The 21,609-nt window shown below is 35.0% G+C and overlaps 5 protein-coding genes across 5 annotated transcripts; 3 read left to right on the top strand and 2 right to left on the bottom strand.

Moving 5' to 3' along the window:
- The first annotated feature begins 179 nt into the window (after positions 1-179).
- On the top strand, positions 180-643 carry LOC129917022 (larval cuticle protein A2B-like). The gene has a single exon (XM_055997324.1). It carries the CDS (start codon positions 198-200, stop codon positions 600-602), a length of 405 nt encoding a protein of 134 aa, XP_055853299.1. The 5' UTR covers positions 180-197; the 3' UTR covers positions 603-643.
- Positions 644-3,827: 3,184 nt separating this feature from the next.
- LOC129915012 (cuticle protein 7-like) lies at positions 3,828-4,449 on the bottom strand. The gene is made up of 2 exons (XM_055994466.1): positions 4,438-4,449; positions 3,828-4,358 (listed from the first exon to the last, which is right to left on the bottom strand). The coding sequence occupies exons 1-2, from the start codon at positions 4,447-4,449 to the stop codon at positions 3,828-3,830; spliced, it is 543 nt and encodes a 180-aa protein (XP_055850441.1).
- A 3,949-nt stretch (positions 4,450-8,398) lies between these two features.
- On the top strand, positions 8,399-9,589 carry LOC129916527 (uncharacterized). Its single transcript, XM_055996528.1, has 2 exons — positions 8,399-8,724; positions 8,797-9,589. Exons 1-2 carry the CDS (start codon positions 8,713-8,715, stop codon positions 9,358-9,360), a joined length of 576 nt encoding a protein of 191 aa, XP_055852503.1. The 5' UTR covers positions 8,399-8,712; the 3' UTR covers positions 9,361-9,589.
- Positions 9,590-12,507: 2,918 nt separating this feature from the next.
- On the top strand, positions 12,508-13,325 carry LOC129916969 (larval cuticle protein A3A-like). Its single transcript, XM_055997240.1, has 2 exons — positions 12,508-12,565; positions 12,636-13,325. Exons 1-2 carry the CDS (start codon positions 12,548-12,550, stop codon positions 13,206-13,208), a joined length of 591 nt encoding a protein of 196 aa, XP_055853215.1. The 5' UTR covers positions 12,508-12,547; the 3' UTR covers positions 13,209-13,325.
- A 2,246-nt stretch (positions 13,326-15,571) lies between these two features.
- LOC129916966 (larval cuticle protein A3A-like) lies at positions 15,572-16,389 on the bottom strand. The gene is made up of 2 exons (XM_055997236.1): positions 16,332-16,389; positions 15,572-16,261 (listed from the first exon to the last, which is right to left on the bottom strand). The coding sequence occupies exons 1-2, from the start codon at positions 16,347-16,349 to the stop codon at positions 15,689-15,691; spliced, it is 591 nt and encodes a 196-aa protein (XP_055853211.1). The 5' UTR covers positions 16,350-16,389; the 3' UTR covers positions 15,572-15,688.
- Between the last annotated feature and the right edge of the window lie 5,220 nt (positions 16,390-21,609).

Below are 21,609 nucleotides of genomic sequence, written 5' to 3' on the forward strand. Positions count from 1 at the left end.
AAATTGCAATTTTATTTTTTTTGAAATTTGAATATAAATACGAGTTTCTCCATCTTCTTGCATCAAACAGAACTCAGTTGCAATCTAAACAGCATGACTTTTAAAGTAAGGATTTTTTGATTTGGTAAATTAAAATTCTCAATTCAATCATAATTATTTTTTTGTCCTTAAAGATTTTCGTTTTTTTGGCCTGTGTGATGGTGGCCCATGGTGGTTTGCTGGCTGGTGGTATCCTGCAACCAACAATCTTAACAAAGACACTGGAACCTGCCGATACTATACCCAAATACACATTCAGCTACCAAGTAAACGATCCCACAACTGGCGATATTAAGAGTCAAGAGGAATCCCGTGATGGAGATATTGTAAAGGGTTCATATGCCTTGGTTGATCCTGATGGTTTGTTGAGAGTGGTTCAGTACACTTCTGATGGAATAAATGGATTCAATGCTGTAGTCTCGAGAACTCCTTCAGGCATCAAGATCCCTGTTGTAAAGACTATTCAACCAGCTCTCATTAAGACTATTCCTTCAATTATTCAATCACCAATCTCAAGAATCTCATCTCTTGGACTTGGATCATTAGGTTTGATCCAACATTAATCCCAGTTAAAAAAAAGACATGCCAAAAATGACGAATGCAGTGAACGTATAAGAAGCTCTTTGAAATCTATTTTGTATCAATATTACGAGTATGTAAATTATTTTTTGTTTCCTTGTTTTTAATTATTATTAATTTATATTGCAGTACTGTTGTTTTTTAATAAAATATTTTTAAGTTGCAAATATGAAAAATTATATATTTTTATTATGTTTTTGTTGGTTTGATAAGACATTCGGAGCTATACAGGGTGCTTTACTAGTCTAAGTAATAGTAAAAATGAAAATGGTGAACAACTATCTTTTGGCCTCTCAACATTCGGTAACTTGTTTTTGTCGAATATAGAATTTTTTGAAATTTTGGACCAGTTACTTGGTTTTGAAACACCCTGCAATGGTTTGACACTGGAAGGTAGAATGTCTACCCTAAAATATTTATACTGCCAACATGTATGGTGGTCATTTTATTTGGAAAACTTGAATTGTCTGAAAAACTGTTGAAAGAGCTTTAGTAGAAAAGTGCATTTGACGTGTTTTTAGTAATGATTTTTTTTTTCAGTAAAATGTATTTTTTATATAAACAATTTTATTAAAATTTCTTACATTTAGGTACGCTTTTAAGAAGAATAACTAAAACTGAAAAAAAACCTTCTTCTTCGATAACGTTGAAATGATGTTTATTTTTTAAATATAAACACATTTTGATGTTGATAAAGAAAGTTTGAAAAAAAAAATATTGTTGGACTTTTTAAAAAAATTAAAAAAATTTATTTTTAAAAATAACATTTTTTTTTGACGTGATAACGTCTTATAAATCGATGAACCATGGCAGCCACCACAAAAAAAAGTGACGCAATCTTCTATAACTTATTTGAAAGATAATAACCTAAAGCTTAATCCAAATGAAGGATTTTTAAAAATTCCGTCATTTAATAGGGTAAACAGGGGTAAAACGTAAAGATGAAATTTGGGCTAAAATCTAAACGCAAAGTTTTAGAGAGTTGATTTTTTTTGTTATAGATAGATGAGACTAATTTAAGAATAAATGCATTTAAGAAAAAATTCTAAAAAAGTTTGAAACTAAGCTATAACGTTTTGTTTGAACGTTAAACACGTGCTATGACAAAATGATGATTTTTGGTAGGGAAAATTTTTTTTGACAATTCTAAAGGTGCCAGGTGAAAGATGAGAGAAAAAAAAATAGGCGTTCAATACGGATTTTTTTCCAACACTCTGCGTTTCGAAATATGAATATTTTTAAAAACACCTTGTTTTTTAGGGGTATTTTTGGGTAGTTTTTGATTTTTAGTTTTTTTTTTGGAGCGTTTAAAAAATCTCAAATTTATAGGACATGTAAGTTTTGGCTTTATGCATAGATGTGCAAAAAATTGGAATCGTTTAGTGAGCTTTGACTCAATAACGGAAGAAACAAGTTTTTAAAACACACGTTTTTTGACCGTTTTTAACCGGTTTCCATCGTTTTTTATTTTTATCTTTTTTTCTTTAATAGATACAGGAAAAAAGTATACGGAGTAATGATAGACCATGACCACGACTAAATGTGTGCTAAATGTGTGCGAAGAATCATTTTCGTAAACACAATTTTGAGATAACGGTAAAATAAAATTTTAGAATTCAACAGGTTATAACTTTTGACCAAGAGCAGATAGAAATTTAACTTTTACGAGCATCCTGATACAATTACCTTTCATTTGGTATATCACACATAACGGTAGACTAACTACAAGCTACACAATGTTAAATCAAGAAACTTGCGAAACACCTCAAAACACCAGTGGAGATGTGTTGCTCCCCGAACAGCCACCAGTGTGGGAAGTACCGTAATCTCAGTCTGGAAATTCGACATGGTTGAATTTAAAAAAATCTAACTTATCTTGTAGGCATCTTTAAAATGAGATTGATACGTCATATGAAAGGTGAAATAATAAGATTTCATATGGTATACAATTTTTGTATAGGTTGTCAAACAAAATAAATGATTCCATAGCGTGAGAACATAAAAATAAATGTTTTTTTTTTTTGCTTTTTTTAATGAAATGTGATCGAGTTCAAAAAATTCCCGAAATGTTGTATAACAATATGTTTGGGAATTTTTTTTTGAAAATTTTTGGAGATGTTTAAAAAAAAAAACGATTTTTTCATGCAGGGTGCCCTAAAAGTCAACGTCGACAGTTATCAGAAAAATAATTGAAACAAATCAGAGCCATTATATTTTGTGAGTTATGGAAATTCGAAAAAAAAAATAGCAAAAATGGTCACCCTGTGACGGCCTTTTATGTGCCGTGACAACAAATCGTAAGTTTTTTTTGATATGTGACCTTGAATAACCCTGCTAACAAAAGCATTCACAAATTTTTACTCAGCTGCATCAGTTTTAAAGAAAATATCACTTTTTTGCAAGACTAAATACTTAAAAATTTTACATGACCCTAATTCAATGAACCGTAGTGTAAAAATATGCACGGCGACATTTTGGCAAGTTACCTTAAAGGTTGGTATGTTTAATTCTCTTTTAAAAATGTTATTGAGAATATTCCATGAATACAAAAATGTTTTTTTATTAAAAAATCCGACTTTATTTATTAAGTAATTTTTCCATATTATTTAATTTTTGTACCCTCTCAGAACTGAATCTTGTATTTTTGGCAGCAGTAAAGTGCTGATTTTTTAAAAGATAAGAGAAGCTTAATGAATACTCGAAAAGTAATAAATAGTTGGTAGGCTACATTAAAGCATATGTTTTTGAATTAAAAGAGTGGAAAACCCTATCTTTCGGTCTTTTGATCGGAAATGGCGACCGTAAAACACCGCGTACTCAAAGCAGGTTCGTAATTAACTTTTAGTTCAGTTAATTTATATGGTTTATTAATAGATGCAATAAGATAATATACCAATAAAAATTTTTGGTTGAAGGGCTCTTTTGAAATTAATAAAAAGTATGTGTTTTTAACTTTAGGGGCACTGAGGTGTATGTGTGTCTTTTTTTAAATTAAAATAATTTATACATAGACATTTTTGCTGTTCTTGAGCAATGTCGATTTTTAGTCTCTTGGGATTTATTCAAACTATTTTTATTTTTCTAATTGTGTGAATGTGAAACTACCGTTTAGACCTCAAAGCGAAAATGATGAAAATCATGAAATTTTTCCCAAAACTTTCCTAAAGATTAATTTAGTATTAAAAAAAAAAAAACAGAAAACTTTATTTCTAATGACTTTTAGATAAAGGATATGCAACTGGGACAGCTCTAACAATTGGACTTACAGCATAAGCCCCTTCAACAACAGGTTCGTAATCAATCTCTTGAGCTGATGCGCTAACATATGGCACTTCTGTTGGCTTTGATGTGACTAGTTTAGGAAGAGAAACTAAGGCCTTGACATTATGACTTCCTTGAATTGGAATCCGAGTTACAAATGCATTGAATCCATTAATCGAATCAGATGTGTATTTAACTATTCTCTTAAATCCATCGGCATCAAGCAGCGAGTATTCACCATTTACTTTGTCTCCGTTTCGTGTTTCTACTTGGCTTTTTGAATCTCCAGAGGCGATGTCTTGAATGTTATAGCCATATTTGTATTGTGGATGTGAATCGTAGTCATATTTCCGGGGGATGTGGTGATATAAAGAAGACTGATACTGCACCGGAATTGTTTTAGCGATAGTAAATTGACTTGGTAGCAAAATTCCAGTTCCGGCACTTACAGTAGCAATACACGCAACAATCAATACAAACTGAAATTGTGAATACGAAAAAAATATTAAGTCACAGTGGATGCATGAAATTAGGTCACATAAATTGAATTGAACTTACTTTGAATGCCATTGTGATCAAATGCGTAGCCAATTGTATATTTTGTAATGCTTTCTTTCAGGGTCTAAGATGGAGTGTTTTTTCTCGTTGGCATACTCTTTGCTTTTATATAGATAGGTAGCTACTTTGCGAATATTTTGGACTTTTGTATGCAGAGATACCTTAGTTGTGTAATTCAGACTCATTTACGAGTATATTGTTATCTGTCAAACATGCGGCGGTGGCGGAGTTGAAATCCTTTGTAATTCGCATTCAATAAAGGTATTTGGTCATGGACCACTGCACGTCTATGAGTTGACTACAAATCAAGCTTTTTTTATATGATTGAAAACATTTTACAGTATGGCTCGAAAGTAATATAAATGACTTTGGTTTTATTTTATTGGGACACCAATATTCGATGATAAAATTGAAACTTAACTTATTTGGAACTTTAATTGGTTACTAAACACCAAGCAAAGCATGTAGACCAGTGGTCTATTTCACCAAATACAACTCACAATTAAAAATAAGAAGTTGTTCTTTCTTTTAACAAATTTGTAACTTTTTGTATGTATTTCCAAATTGGTGAAGCAGAATTTGCTAATCTTTTTACAATTTTTATAAAGAAGTACTTGTAAATTGTAATTTGTAAGACGTTGAAATGGGCCCCTTTATTACCTACATTATTAATCTAAAAGTCAAAAAGTTGAAAACTCTTTCTGGAAATTTAACTGAATAGTGAAGCACCTGAAGAGTTTAAAACCACACTTTTTATTAAAAACCAAAACTCCCTTCAACCAAAAAATTTTGTTATCTTATTGCAACTATTAATCAACACCATAACGCAAAATTTGCTCTAGCAAGAAAGTATTTGCATCGTGTAGAAAAAAATTCGAAGTTTTATTTAAAACCTACATTAAGATGATGGAAAAATTAAAAAAAAGTTGTTTTTGTCAATCCGTCGATTCCGTCGGTCTGTGCGTCGTCGGTTTGGATGTTTGTCGGTTCGTCTTTGTGTCTATCTGTACAACGAGCTAGAGCCCAAACAGGTGTGTTGATTTTCTTGAAATTTTTTGTTATGTTATAATCTCGTTTAAAGCTTGTACCTCGCATATAATTTTTTCGAGTAATTGCATTTTTCTCAAAAAATCTCTAACGATTTCAAATTTAGTCTAAGTAATGGAGCTATTCTGAAAAAACTGCGTTTTTAGTTTTTCTCATAAAATTCGGATAGCGGGATTATGGCGTTCAGTTTTTTGTAAAAACAGACATTTTGGTTATTTAAGTACGGATATGTGATTAAAGTCTGGACCGATTTTAATTAAACTTGAAAGACAGATATTTCTTATCATTCTGAATGATTCTTTGTATTCTAATTTTAAAAAAATTGGACCACATTAAAAAATAAACAATTTCGAAAAATCTCCAAAAGTTAGCTAATATTTATGTACTTTGAAATATAAGAACAAATATGTGCGACCCAGTCGTGCATTTTATTTATACATATCTCGCTAAGAACAACGTGTACCTCAGATACATAATTTTAAATTCATTGGGAATTTCTCAAAAACTGCTCTAAGGATATTGATTTAACCTTGCATTTGTTATATTCAAAACAAACATTGCAATAAAATTGCTTTTTCAGTTTTTTTTTCGATTTTGTAAAAAAATAAAGAAACATCTTTTCAAAATTTAATTTTTAATATACGAGGTATCCCAAAACTAATGATTCAAACGAAAAATGCTGATAGGCCAACTTAAAGGCTCTCAGAATTTGGTAGTTTATTCATCTCAAGTTCTTACTGTTTTCGCATAAATGCAGTTCTTGTGAAATTTCTAATAATCCCTACATCAGTATTTTGCTTCCTCCGCCCATTTTTGATTTCTTTTTTACAATTCATTTAAACATTGCCGTTCTAATTAATCAAAATATTTTCAATTCAATACGTCATTAAGCTACAAAGCTAACCATTCCAAGTTTTATAAAAACTCAATTTTTTACTTTTTTTAGAGCAACCCAAAAAAAAAAATTGTATTGTGTCACACTGGTTTATTATTTTAAAAAACGTATTCTGTTATTGCAGTTAAAAAAAAATATATAAAAATTTCCATAGATAAAGTTATGTAGAGCGAAAGATACATATTACAATTATTTGAATTCTACCTAAAAGAGTTTTTCAGACTAAGAAATAAACAAAAATACACATTTCCTCGAACTGTTAATTGTTTATTTCTTTTAAAACAAAATTCTTTTTTAATGTTTATGTTATCGGACAAAAAAGCCTGATTCAACATAAACATTATTAACTAGGTAGTTCAAATAACACTGGTCAACAAAATTGAACTTTTTTTTTTGCCACAAGAACCAAGATATACTTTTTGATTTGCTGAACTCGAATCTGAAGTCAGAAAAATTTGATTGGCCTTCGTTTTTGAGATATTACCGTTATAAAATGCTAAAAAACATCATTTTGGCTGTTTTCGAGCTTCTGTTTTTATGTGGGGTAGTTCATTGTATACAGATTTGTAACGGTGATTATAAGAACAGATATTCTTCTTTCAAAAACTGTTTAAATTTATCTTTAATTGCTCGAGATATCTATCTGAAGTTTCAGTTAATAAGCTAAAGAGAAAGTAAACTTAATCTAAAGTTTAAGTCACTGGTAACAGAATTTTTGCCACAAAAACCAAAATATAATTTTCCGTTCTTGAAATATAACCGTTATAACAGTTTTTTTTTTTTGAACGGAGTATTTCGGTAATAACGGAGGCCAAAAGCATTTTTCTGATTGCGGATTCGAGTTCAGCAACCCAAAAACCTTTAGAACAGTACATTTTGGTTCTTGTGGCAAAAAACGTTTAATTTGGTTGGTCAGTGCTGTTTCTGAGTCAAAGATCACTCATTAAATTTTAAATATCTGGGGCAGTAAAAGAGATATCGGAAAGATTAAAACATTTTTTGGAAGAATAAAACCAGTTCTTATAGGCACTGTTACAAATTTTTTTTCATAAGAAATTACCCCACATAAAAACATTACCTCGAAAACAACCAAAATGACGTTTTTCGGCATTTTCTAATGGTAATATTTCAAAAACGGAGGCTAATAAAAATTTTCTGACTTCAGATTCGAGTTTAGCACATCCAAAACTACTAGGAAAGTATATTTTGGTTTCTTGTGGCAAAAACCTTGTTGACCAGTGTAATTTTTGTTTTAAAGAAGGCCTAATTCCAAAGATTATATTAAAAACTACGACAGAATTTTTAAGTGCAAATTCAATTCTGTCCAAAATTATTATTTTTTGTTCACTCGAATGTCTTGTTCACTCAACGAAAAATCAACTACTAATCACCTTCTTTTAACCCAGCTATGCATAAATTTCCTTAATAAATGCCCAAACAATATCTGGTAAGCAAAATTTCTTCAGATACTCCAAGCACTCACTTGTGCATACATTTTGATATTTCTATTATTTGTTATGGAAATAACAGTAGGTATTTGATCTAGTTTTAGCCCTTTTGTAGGTTAATAAAATGCACAGTTTCAAACAATTAAAGAAAATCCGCTCTCGTGCATTAGTTAAACTACGCTTAATTTGAAACACAACTTATGGTTGCCCATTTAACCTTAGCAGCATATGAATATGCTGTTTTGTTTCTTAAGACTTTTTGCAAAACAGAAATTCCAAAAATTCTAATAAGCAAACTCATATCTTGATTTAAATTGATATAGCAGTTTTACTACCAATTAATCTTCTATTTTAGTAACAACTCGTTATCCAACCTGCAACATGCAATTACAATTCCAACCAAGTACAGAAATACGTTTTATTAGTCTTTAACTGCCATCGCACCCTGTAAACTGTTCAATAAAGCTTTTTCTATAAATTTTCGAACTGTCAGTAATAAAACATATTTGCCCAACTCTTAATATTTATAACTCAAAAGTTTATGTTTATTCATTTACTGTTAATGTTGTTACCTACCGAAGTCGAATTTCATAATTATTTATTATTTTTTTTCTACCATTTCTCTCGCATAAATCCAATCAACATCGAAATAAATAATGAACAAAATAAAAAATCTCTTTCCTCCTCATTATAAAAAATTATTTCGCAAGTCATACGCCGCGCCGCTCAAACAGCGATATACCAACTTCCAACACATTTGGTTCGCGCCTAACACTTCCAATTCGCGCGGTATAAAACATTATAATCAACAAAAGATTTAGATACATTTCATATTAGCTAGACTCCATCACTAGCGAACCATCCATCAATCGAAACGGAACAAAAATGGGTCTCAGAGTAAGTCGGAAATATTATTTCATTTCAGTTTTTTTTTTCATAACAATTTTTTAATTATTTTTTTTTTTCTAGTTATTAATGGGTTTATTTTTTATTGTGATCTCGGAAGCTGGATTTGTTCAAGACAACCAAAATATCTTCTACGGACATTCAGGAGCTATTCAATCTGATCCAGTTTCTTACCAGTCTTTTGTTAATTACGATTCAAAATTCTCAACTTCCGATCATAATTTTGTTGATTCCCACAAACAATCATCAAAACCGAAGTCAACAAGTCTATTCAAACCGGCTGATTATGCTGATCAAGCTGCTTACAAAGAAGAAGTCGAGAGTGCCCATCGATTTGCCTTGACCAATAGACACAACAATAGCGATGCCGCCTATGTGGAAGCATACAATGAGGCTTTGAAAGCTCAAAGAAAAGCCGAATCAGCTGAAATCGAATCGACTAGTTACATTTCACATTTGCTACAATACAAATTCGGATTAAATTCGGAACAATCGCGGGTAACGAAGAGCAAAGATTTAGGCAAAGGAGAATACTATTTGGCTGGAAATCATGACCTTAGACAAAAAGTTCAATATGTTTCGGCTCCGGGGTATAAATTCAATGGTAATGGAGTTGTGCACCGATAACCACAATATGTTACAGAAACATCAGCTATTCAATTTGCTCCAGCGAATTTGGGTTCACAAATAAAATTTTGGTTCATCGCTAGCAATAAACTTCATGCGTACTTGCGTATATTAGCTAATTAGTACCTATAAAATATTTTCACTATATTGAGCTCTTAAAATAAATTTATGAACAGTATTAGTATTTTTTAAATATTTCATTATGTAGCAATTTTTCAATAAAATAATAAAATAGACAAATTACAAAAATTATATTGACTTTTTGAATTTTTTACTGAAACTTTTGTATTTTTTTTGTATTTTCAAAAATGTATTTGGTCGCACAATTTCTTGAACAAGAAGGTAAATGGTTCAATCTTTAGAGCAATCCAGTTGCCAAAATATTTGAATGAACACATTGAAAACATCATTTTTTTAAGACAATTTACTTCCGTTTTCTGATTTTTTTTGTTTGATTCACTGTTTCTGAAATAAAAACAAAAACAGTGGAATAATTACTCGAAAAAACTGGTCAAATTCATCAAACAATTTTTAATATTTTTATTTTAATTTGAAAACACTTGGCAACCATTTTTCAGTTATTAAACTGTGCATTTTGTATCCTTACACAAAATGGCGGATAAAATTTAATAGTTAAATACCAAGAGTAGGTATCAAGAAATTTATACACTAATTGGTATTGGATTGGACTCGAGGCGGGATTTCACTTCTGAGACAGATTATTTTTATTTTTACCGACTTCCAAAAAGGAGGAGATATTCAATTCGTTTCCATTTCAATTTCGTTCAGTTTAAATCATAGGAACTATTAGAAAAACCATAAAACCCCGTTTTGAATCATGGAAGTCGGTTTTGTTTTTTTGATAAAAATGATTATATTATGTAGCTAGTATGTATTTGTTTATCCTAATTTAAAACAGTGGTTTCAATTATCATATGAATAAGAAGATTTTCGAACCACTTATTTTTAAGGAAGGTGGGACACCGTGACGTATGCGTAACATTTCCTTTTTAAAGAAAGACTTAAAAACTTATAATAACCATAAAAACAATTATGGTATGTGTGTAAGAAAAGACTCCTGTGCGCAGGTTGAATTCAACAATGAAAAACTATGGTACAGTAGGGAGAAAAGGTTCAGAGGTAGGGTTAGATAGGGAAATTAAAATGCACGATAATAAACGTTGCTTCGAAAAGCTTCGCCAAAGAGTATTTTTAATTTAATTTTATAAAAAACTTTAAAAAAATAAGATAAAATTTTTATTTAAAATTACAAAAAACTTCATTCTAAATGGCTTTGACCTCCTAAAAAAACGAGGAATTAAAAAAAAAAATCATTAAATCGTTAGAGAAGTTTTGAAATAAAAGTTTTTTTTTTTAAATACAAGTTTTGAAAAGTATAAATGTTTGATTTGTCATCAAACCCAAAAATAAAATGAATCATTCGCTTTTTGGGATCAATTACAGATTTTACTGTTTCTTCGAAAAAACACCCTTTTTTCACCAAAATTTTTGTTATTAAAACTCTTTATTCTTGCTTTCTATCCGAAATTTAATGTTTTTACCAAATTTCATTAGGGTGACCCATCATTTTGGTTTTCACTCAAAAAAACACCCTTTCAACTATGATATTTTTATAGACACTTTAGATTCTTGTTTCTCATCTTAAAAGTAACATAATTGCTGAATTTTAATAGGATACCACTAATATTACTCTATTATTAGGTACACACTTTTTCAAATACCTATACCCATATTTTCTCCACACCTAAAAAATACAACCTTTCACATTAAAAAAATTTATAGATTTCTTTGATATGTAATTCCCATGGGTAAGATAAAATATTATATGAATTTCGTAAGGGTACCTTTTATACCATTGATTTTATTGGATTAAAAAAAAAATCACCCTTCAACCTAAAATATTTGTATAGACTTTTTGGGTACTTGGTTTTTGTTATAAATAAAACATTTTTACCAATTTTCATTGGTGTAACAATTTTTTCCCAGTTTTTGTGATAATTATTCCGAATTTCATCATTGCTCAAAAAAAAAACACCTCTTTACTCAATATAATTTTTTACACTTTATAGATTCTTAGTTCTTTGATTTTTTTTTAAGTGATGCCGTTTGTAACTAATAATAATTTGCTATTAAGAACCAGTATTATTTGTTCATGTCCACTTTTTCATGGAAAGCTAGCTTGGTGTTATCTAAATTATAAACTCCGAATAGAAAGTACAATATAATTAAAACTTTATTTTTCCAACATTATCTTTTCGGGATTGAAGTTATTTTAATTGAATATTTATTTCTATTTTACATTGAATGTGTTTGCATTTTTTCCCTCAAAATATTAAGAGATGATGTCTCAAGCGCGTGAGCCTCTAATGTTTGTGTATCTATCACTCCAAGTCGATTTGTAATTCAAATTTCAGTGATAGTTGACACTCACTAAATGCAATATTTGCGGAAAGAAAACTAACCAAAGATAAGTTGAGTATGACTTTCATGTGAATTGTGAGTTGATAAACATACATAATTGCTATAAATTATTGCAAATTAATTTATTGTTTCCGTAGGCTTGATTCTTTTTCTTTTTTTATTTTCTCACCAATCACGACCAGTTAAGCACAGTCAAATACTTTGCAATTGCCATCATTTCCATACAAATAACTATACGAAATTGTTTTAAAAACCAGTGTGATAGCCACTAAACATCAACACTCTGCAAGTAATTTGATGATTATATTTATCAAAAAGTCATTGAACATACATAGAATTAAAATTATGCAATATTGAAACCTGCAAGCCACTGCAAATTCTCTCTTAAGTAAACAATAAACAAATTAACACCTAATAAAGCCTTTGCTCTCTTGTTTTGTGATACAAAAATGTTTTTGCATTACATCAGCCAATTTCAAGCTCTCGTAGATGTTACTCTTTATGATAAACTGAAACACTTATATCATAGAGACACAACAAAAACAAAATTAGAGCAAGTAGGAGTTATTCTGAGCTAGGCTTTGATCTTAGGTGTTCGGATCTGATCTAACAAGAGAATACAAAACGTATACTCTTTGAAATAGGTAAATGCATTGTATACAAGATAACTAACTTAAAAATTGTATAAAAGAAAAATTGTGTATCCTTTTCATATCAAACAAATTTGTGCATCAGAATAGTTAACATGGCTTGCATCCATAAAGTAAGCTAACAAGAATCAAGTACACAAAGAAACATTAAAAGTAACTACTAACAACTTTTATTATTTTCAGTCCATTATTTTCTTCGGTTTTATTGCGGTAGCCCATGGAGTGGGAGTTGTATTGCAAGGACCAAGCATCTATCAACCACAATTGCTGACCAAACAAGTTGAAACCGTTGATCTCAGGCCACAATATACTTTCAGCTATGACGTCAAAGATCCCTCAACTGGTGACATCAAGAACCAAATAGAATCACGAGATGGTGACATCGTTAAGGGTTCATATTCTTTATTGGATAGTGATGGTTTGACTAGACTCGTTCAATACACTTCAGATGGTGTTAATGGATTTAATGCCGTTGTAACACGAACGGGAACCAAACAGATCTTAGCTGCTCCAGCTCCTACTTTGATCAAGAGTATTCCTCTTCTTCAACAACCAACTTTGATCAAATCAATTCCAAGCATCCTTCAAGGACCTTCTATCATTAGGTCACAAGGTCTTCCTCTTCTAGGTGGCCTTGGCCTTCCATCTCTTGTGCAATCTCCTCAACTGTCGTATGGTTCACCATATTCTGGGGCATACTCAAGTAGCAGTTTGATAAGGTCACCACCATCAATAGGATTGGTCTCAAAGTATTAAATGCTCATCATTGCTACTTAAATTAGAAGGACTGTGTTATATTTAATGAAATAGCCGTACTTTTTTAATAATCTTATATAATTCTTTTTTATGTTAAATAAAATCTATATGTATTAATCGCAGCAAACTTAAAATTGTTATTAATTTAATTTTTTTTTAACTATTAAGATTTGTTTGAACTGCTTATGCTCAATCAAAAAAATTCTGTTGTCAGTTGTTGAACTCTGAAGAATATCAAAATCTTCACAGGACAAAAAATCTAAACAGTACTTTTTCAATATGAATTTAGATGAATCAGTAACAATTTATCTGTTTACTACCACCAGGGCTGCCACTTCTGCTTATATCTGCTTGGTGTGTTTGTTATTAAATTCTTCATTTATTAAATTTATTAATAGTCCAGTCGACAAAGTTGTCAGATCTCAGTTATCATTTTTAATAACGGTAGCTGTCATATACCAATTTTGGAAAAGTTTAATTTTCTGAAAAAGGACTCCTACGATTTTAATTTAAAAATTCAAGTAGTAGTTTTATGACAAGATGAAGGTCTATCTGTTAATAAAAAAAAAAATAAAAAATCGTTAATTACGATAACTGCCATAGAACCGATTTTTTAAATATCTGTTCGAAATATTTGTTCGAAATTTTTCAACATGTTCTTTCTTTTGATCTTGAACAGATAAAAATTTAATTAATTTAATTTTACTTTTCATTTGATTTATCACACTTAACGCTACATTAACTACAACTACAAGCTACACAATGTTAAATTTAAAAACTTCATAAATTCCTCAATACACCTGTGGAGATCTGTTGCCCATGACCAGCCACCGTGTGGGAAGTACCGTATTCTCAGTTTGAAACTTCGACATGTTTGGTTTAAAAAAATTCTTACTTTTTTGTAGACATCGAAAAAATATGATTGAAGCGTCATATTAAAGACAAAATAATAAGTTTCTCATTATATAAAATTTAATATAGGTTGTTAACGAAAAAAATTAATTTAATGGAGTGAGAAGATAAAAAAGATTGATATTTTTACTTTTTTTTGGTGAAAACTGATTGGGTTCAAAAACTTCTAGCTCTTTTTGTAGAAGTCGTACAGACATGGGCGATATAAATATTTTGAGCTTTCAGATGGTATAAAATTTATAATAGAATATGATATAAAAAAATGGATTTTTGGGTGATGGAAGTGATTTTTTCACTTTTTTCATAAGAAATGATTGTTTTAAATAAATTATTTTAATACTTTTAGGGCATTGTACACATTTAAAAATGTTTTTATTCTTGAGAAGAAATATTTAGCTTTTTAATATTTAATTTTTTTTGTAGGCTTTTCACATAAAAAATTGATATACCTAATGAGAAAAAAAGGTATTTATTTAGATTTTTCTTGTAAACTATGGTTGGATTCAAATAAATAATTCTAGATCATTTGTTTTAACAAAAGCAAACAACCTGTTTTCTTATGACGTTATCACGTAAAATCATCGTCCGTAAACCGACTTTACAGACAACCAATTTTTTTGCTGAAAAATCAAATTTTCGAAAACGTGACGCTCATTTTTTTTCGAAATTTTTGTTTAGATGTTCATCATTAGTTTATAAAAAATAATATACCTAACTGCATGATTTATAAAAAATTAGTTTAAAAGGAACGGTTCTAACGATTTTAATTTTTTTTTCTCTCTAAAAATGCATCAGTATAAAAGAAATGAAACTATACTTATTTGGAGCTCAATTTCATTTAAAGAATAGTTGTTTTTTTTATTTGAAAATCGAAATTTATGTTTTTTATTTTTTTTTTTTTGTTTTTCATATACATTTACCAAATTTGTATATTAAAATCCTTAGTTCCAAGAGCAAGTTCGTGCGACCCAGTCGTGCATTTTATTTTTAATTTTATAGGGCATCAAAGCTGTAATGATACACTCGGAACATGTCGATGGACTTAATTAGGTAAGGGCTCTCAGAATTTCGTTACTTTTGTATCATAAATCCTACCACTTTAAATGATAACTGAGATCTGACAACTTCTTACATCTTACATGTTTTATAATTTGGAATCTTTGTCGACTGGACTATTAATAAATTTAATAAATGAAGAATTTAATAACAAACACACCAAGCAGATATAAGCAGAAGTGGCAGCCCTGGTGGTAGTAAACAGATAAATTGTTACTGATTCATCTAAATTCATATTGAAAAATACTGTTTAGATTTTTTGTCCTGTGAAGATTTTGATATTATTCAGAGTTCAACAACTGACAACAGAATTTTTTTGATTGAGCATAAGCAGTTCAAACAAATCTTAATAGTTAAAAAAAATTAAATTAATAACAATTTTAAGTTTGCTGCGATTAATACATATAGATTTTATTTAACATAAAAAAGAATTATATAAGATTATTAAAAAAGTACGGCTATTTCATTAAATATAACACAGTCCTTCTAATTTAAGTAGCAATGATGAGCATTTAATACTTTGAGACCAATCCTATTGATGGTGGTGACCTTATCAAACTGCTACTTGAGTATGCCCCAGAATATGGTGAACCATACGACAGTTGAGGAGATTGCACAAGAGATGGAAGGCCAAGGCCACCTAGAAGAGGAAGACCTTGTGACCTAATGATAGAAGGTCCTTGAAGGATGCTTGGAATTGATTTGATCAAAGTTGGTTGTTGAAGAAGAGGAATACTCTTGATCAAAGTAGGAGCTGGAGCAGCTAAGATCTGTTTGGTTCCCGTTCGTGTTACAACGGCATTAAATCCATTAACACCATCTGAAGTGTATTGAACGAGTCTAGTCAAACCATCACTATCCAATAAAGAATATGAACCCTTAACGATGTCACCATCTCGTGATTCTATTTGGTTCTTGATGTCACCAGTTGAGGGATCTTTGACGTCATAGCTGAAAGTATATTGTGGCCTGAGATCAACGGTTTCAACTTGTTTGGTCAGCAATTGTGGTTGATAGATGCTTGGTCCTTGCAATACAACTCCCACTCCATGGGCTACCGCAATAAAACCGAAGAAAATAATGGACTGAAAATAATAAAAGTTGTTAGTAGTTACTTTTAATGTTTCTTTGTGTACTTGATTCTTGTTAGCTTACTTTATGGATGCAAGCCATGTTAACTATTCTGATGCACAAATTTGTTTGATATGAAAAGGATACACAATTTTTCTTTTATACAATTTTTAAGTTAGTTATCTTGTATACAATGCATTTACCTATTTCAAAGAGTATACGTTTTGTATTCTCTTGTTAGATCAGATCCGAACACCTAAGATCAAAGCCTAGCTCAGAATAACTCCTACTTGCTCTAATTTTGTTTTTGTTGTGTCTCTATGAGATAAGTGTTTCAGTTTATCATAAAGAGTAACAACTACGAGAGCTTGAAATTGGCTGATGTAATGCAAAAACATTTTTGTATCACAAAACAAGAGAGCAAAAGGCTTTAGGTCTTAATATATAATATGTTTATTGTTTACTTAAGAGAGAATATGCAGAAGCTTGCAAGCCAATACCTTGCATAATTTCAATTTTATGCCTATAATTACTTTTTTATAAACACCATTATAGGAGTTATACAAGTATTGAGTTACATTTTACACAATTTTGTTGGATTGCTCTTGACACAGAACATTTTAATTTGAAGAATAGTTTTAAGACTTTAGTTTTTGTTTAACCACACAATTTATTTTATATGAAAATAGGGTAGAAATTGATAAAGTTAAGTGAACGAAAAAATGAACTTTCTTGAAATTTTGTTTCTATATGCCAATCAATATTCGTCGCTTTCAAAGCAAAGTGGCATAAGTCGGAATTTGCTAATTTTCCGGAGAGACATTTAAAGTTTTTTGAATCATTAAAAAATGATTTTCGTTGTCAATAAAAAACAAATCTCATAAGTTATAGGTACACTGAAAAATTGCATTTTTTTTAGAAAACGCAATAGATATTTAAAAAAAATAGTTTGAAGTTATGCCGTTTCTCAAAATAGTGAACTATTTTCAAAACTGTTTTTTCGACTCTATGGAAAAGTGCGTTTACAATATATCAAAAGAAAAAACTAAAAATTTAAATGTTCAAATTTAAAATTTAAAAATTCAAATGCCCCACGTGGGTCATTCCAAATGCCCCACGTGGGTCATTTCCAAATGCCCCACGTGGGTCATTCCAAATGCCCCACGTGGGTCATTTCCAAATGTCCCACGTGGGTCATTCCAAATGCCCCACGTGGGGCATTTCCAAATGCCCCACGTGGGTCATTTCCAAATGTCCCACGTGGGTCATTCCAAATGCCCCACGTGGGTCATTCCAAATGCCCCACGTGGGTCATTCCAAATGCCCCACGTGGGGCATTTCCAAATGTCCCACGTGGATCATTCCAAATGCCCCACGTGGGTCATTCCAAATGCCCCACGTGGGGCATTTCCAAATGCCCCACGTTTGTCATTTCCAAATGCCCCACGTGGGTCATTCCAAATGCCCCACGTGGGGCATTTCCAAATGCCCCACGTGGGTCATTCCAAATGCCCCACGTGGGTCATTCCAAATGCCCCACGTGGAGCATTTCCAAATGCCCCACGTGGGTCATTTCCAAATGTCCCACGTGGGTCATTCCAAATGCCCCACGTGGGTCATTCCAAATGCCCCACGTTTGTCATTTCCAAATGCCCCACGTGGGTCATTCCAAATGCCCCACGTGGGGCATTTCCAAATACCCCACGTGGGTCATTCCAAATGCCCCACGTGGGTCATTTCCAAATGCCCCACGTGGGTCATTTCCAAATGCCCCACGTGGGTCATTCCAAATGCCCCACGTGGGGCATTTCCAAATGCCCCACGTAGGTCATTTCCAAATGTCCCACGTGGGTCATTCCAAATGCCCCACGTGGGGCATTCCAAATGCCCCACGTGGGGCATTTCCATATGCCCCACGTGGGGCATTTCCAAATGCCCCACCTTTGTCATTTCCAAATGCCCACGTGGGTCATTCCAAATGCCCCACGTGGGTCATTTCCAAATGCCCCACGTGGGGCATTTCCATATGCCCCACGTGGGGCATTTCCAAATGCCCCACCTTTGTCATTTCCAAATGCCCACGTGGGTCATTCCAAATGCCCCACGTGGGGCATTTCCAAATGCCCCACGTTTGTCATTTCCAAATGCCCCACGTGGGTCATTCCAAATGCCCCACGTGGGGCATTTCCAAATGCCCCACGTGGGTCATTCCAAATGCCCCACGTGGGTCATTCCAAATGCCCCACGTGGAGCATTTCCAAATGCCCCACGTGGGTCATTTCCAAATGTCCCACGTGGGTCATTCCAAATGCCCCACGTGGGTCATTCCAAATGCCCCACGTTTGTCATTTCCAAATGCCCCACGTGGGTCATTCCAAATGCCCCACGTGGGGCATTTCCAAATACCCCACGTGGGTCATTCCAAATGCCCCACGTGGGTCATTTCCAAATGCCCCACGTGGGTCATTTCCAAATGCCCCACGTGGGTCATTCCAAATGCCCCACGTGGGGCATTTCCAAATGCCCCACGTAGGTCATTTCCAAATGCCCACGTGGGTCATTCCAAATGCCCCACGTGGGTCATTCCAAATGCCCCACGTGGGGCATTTCCATATGCCCCACGTGGGGCATTTCCAAATGCCCCACCTTTGTCATTTCCAAATGCCCACGTGGGTCATTCCAAATGCCCCACGTTTGTCATTTCCAAATGCCCCACGTGGGTCATTCCAAATGCCCCACGTGGGTCATTTCCAAATGCCCCACGTGGGTCATTTCCAAATGCCCCCCGTGGGTCACTCCAAATGCCCCACGTGGGTCATTCCAAATGCCCCACGTGGGGCATTTCTAAATGCCCCACGTGGGTCATTCCAAATGCCCCACGTGGGGCATTTCCAAATGCCCCACGTGGGTTATTCCAAATGCCCCACGTGGGGCATTTCCAAATGCCCCACGTGGGTCATTCCAAATGCCCCACGTGGGGCATTTCCAAATGCCCCACGTGGGTCATTTCCAAATGCCCCACGTGGGTCATTTCCAAATGCCCCACGTGGGTCATTTCCAAATGCCCCACGTGGGTCATTCCAAATGCCCCACGTTTGTCATTCCAAATGCCCCACGTGGGGCATTTCCAAATGCCCCACGTGGGTCATTTCCAAATGCCCCACGTGGGTCATTCCAAATGCCCCACGTGGGGCATTTCCAAATGCCCCACGTGGGTCATTTCCAAATGCCCCACGTGGGTCATTCCAAATGCGCCACGTGGGGCATTTCCAAATGCCCCACTTGGGTCATTCCAAATGCCCCATGTGGGTCATTCTAAATGCACGTGGGTCATTCCAAATGCCCCACGTGGGTCATTCCAAATGCCCCACGTTGGGCATTTCTGAATGCCCCACGTGGGTCTTTCCAAATGCCCCACGTGGGGCATTTCCAAATGCCCCACGTGGGTCATTCCAAATGCCCCACGTGGGGCATTTCCAAATGCCCCACGTGGGTCATTTCCAAATGCCCCACGTGGGTCATTTCCAAATGCCCCACGTGGGTCATTCCAAATGCCCCACGTGGGTCATTTCCAAATGCCCCACGTATGTCATTCCAAATGCCCCACGTGGGGCATTTCCAAATGCCCCACGTGGGTCATTTCCAAATGCCCCACGTGGGTCATTCCAAATGCCCCACGTGGGGCATTTCCAAATGCCCCACGTGGGTCATTTCCAAATGCCCCACGTGGGTCATTCCAAATGCCCCACGTGGGTCATTTCCATTCCAAATGCCCCACGTGGGTCATTTCCAAATGCCCCACGTGGGTCATTCCAAATGCCCCACTTGGGTCATTCCAAATGCCCCATGTGGGTCATTCCAAATGCACGTGGGTCATTTCCAAATGCCCCACGTGGGTCATTTCCAAATGCCCCACGTGGGTCATTCCAAATGCCCCACGTGGGTCATTTCCAAATGCCCCACGTGGGTCATTCCAAATGCCCCACTTGGGTCATTCCAAATGCCCCATGTGGGTCATTCCAAAAGCACGTGGGTCATTTCCAAATGCCCCACGTGCGTTGGTCATTTCCAAATGCCCCACGTGGGTCATTCCAAATGCCCCACGTGGGGCATTTCCAAATGCCCCACGTGGGTCATTTCCATATGCCCCACGGGGGTCAATTCCAAATGCCCCATGTGGGTCATTTCCATATGCCCCACGTGGGGCATTTGGAATGACCCACGTGGGGCATTTGGAAATGACCCCCGTGGGGCATTTGGAATGCCCCACGTGGGTCATTCCAAATGCCCCACGTGGGGCATTTCCAAATGCCCCACGTGGGTCATTTCCAAATGCCATACGTGGGTCATTCCAAATGCCCCACGTGGGTCATTCCAAATGCCCCACGTGGGGCATTTCCAAATGCCCCACGTGGGTCATTTCCAAATGCCCCACGTGGGAATGACCCACGTGGGGCATTTGGAAATGACCCACGTGGGGCATTTGGAAATGCCCCACCTGGGTCATTCCAAATGCCCCACGTGGGTCATTCCAAATGCCCCACGTGGGGCATTTCCAAATGCCCCACGTGGGTCATTTCCAAATGCCCCACGTGGGTCATTCCAAATGCCCCACGTGGGGCATTTCCAAATGCCCCACGTGGGTCATTTCCAAATGCCCCACGTGGGTCATTTCCAAATGCCCCACGTGGGGCACTTCCAAATGCCCCACGTGGGTCATTTCCAAATGCCCCATGTGGGTCATTTCCAAATGCCCCACGTGGGTCATTCCAAATGCCCCACGTGGGGCATTTCCAAATGCCCCACGTGGGTCATTCCAAATGCCCCACGTGGGTCATTCCAAATGCCCCACGTGGGGCATTTCCAAATGCCCCACGTGGGTCATTCCAAATGCCCCACGTGGGTCATTCCAAATGCCCCACGTGGGTCATTCCAAATGCCCCACGTGGGGCATTTCCAAATGCCCCACGTGGGTCATTTCCAAATGCCCCACGTGGGTCATTCCAAATGACCCACGTGGGTCATTCCAAATGCCCCACGTGGGGCATTTCCAAATGCCCCACGTGGGTCATTTCCAAATGCCCCACGTGGGTCATTCCAAATGCCCCACGTGGGTCATTCCAAATGCCCCACGTGGGGCATTTCCAAATGCCCCACGTGGGTCATTTCCAAATGCCCCACGTGGGTCATTCCAAATGCCCCACGTGGGGCATTTCCAAATGCCCCACGTGGGTCATTTCCAAATGCCCCACGTGGGTCATTCCAAATGCCCCACGTGGGTCATTTCCAAATGCCCCACGTGGGTCATTCCAAATGCCCCATGTGGGGCATTTCCAAATGCCCCACGTGGGTAATTTCCAAA

This window comes from Episyrphus balteatus, chromosome 3, assembly GCF_945859705.1.
Source record: "Episyrphus balteatus chromosome 3, idEpiBalt1.1, whole genome shotgun sequence".
NCBI classification, from domain to species: Eukaryota; Metazoa; Arthropoda; class Insecta; order Diptera; family Syrphidae; genus Episyrphus; species Episyrphus balteatus.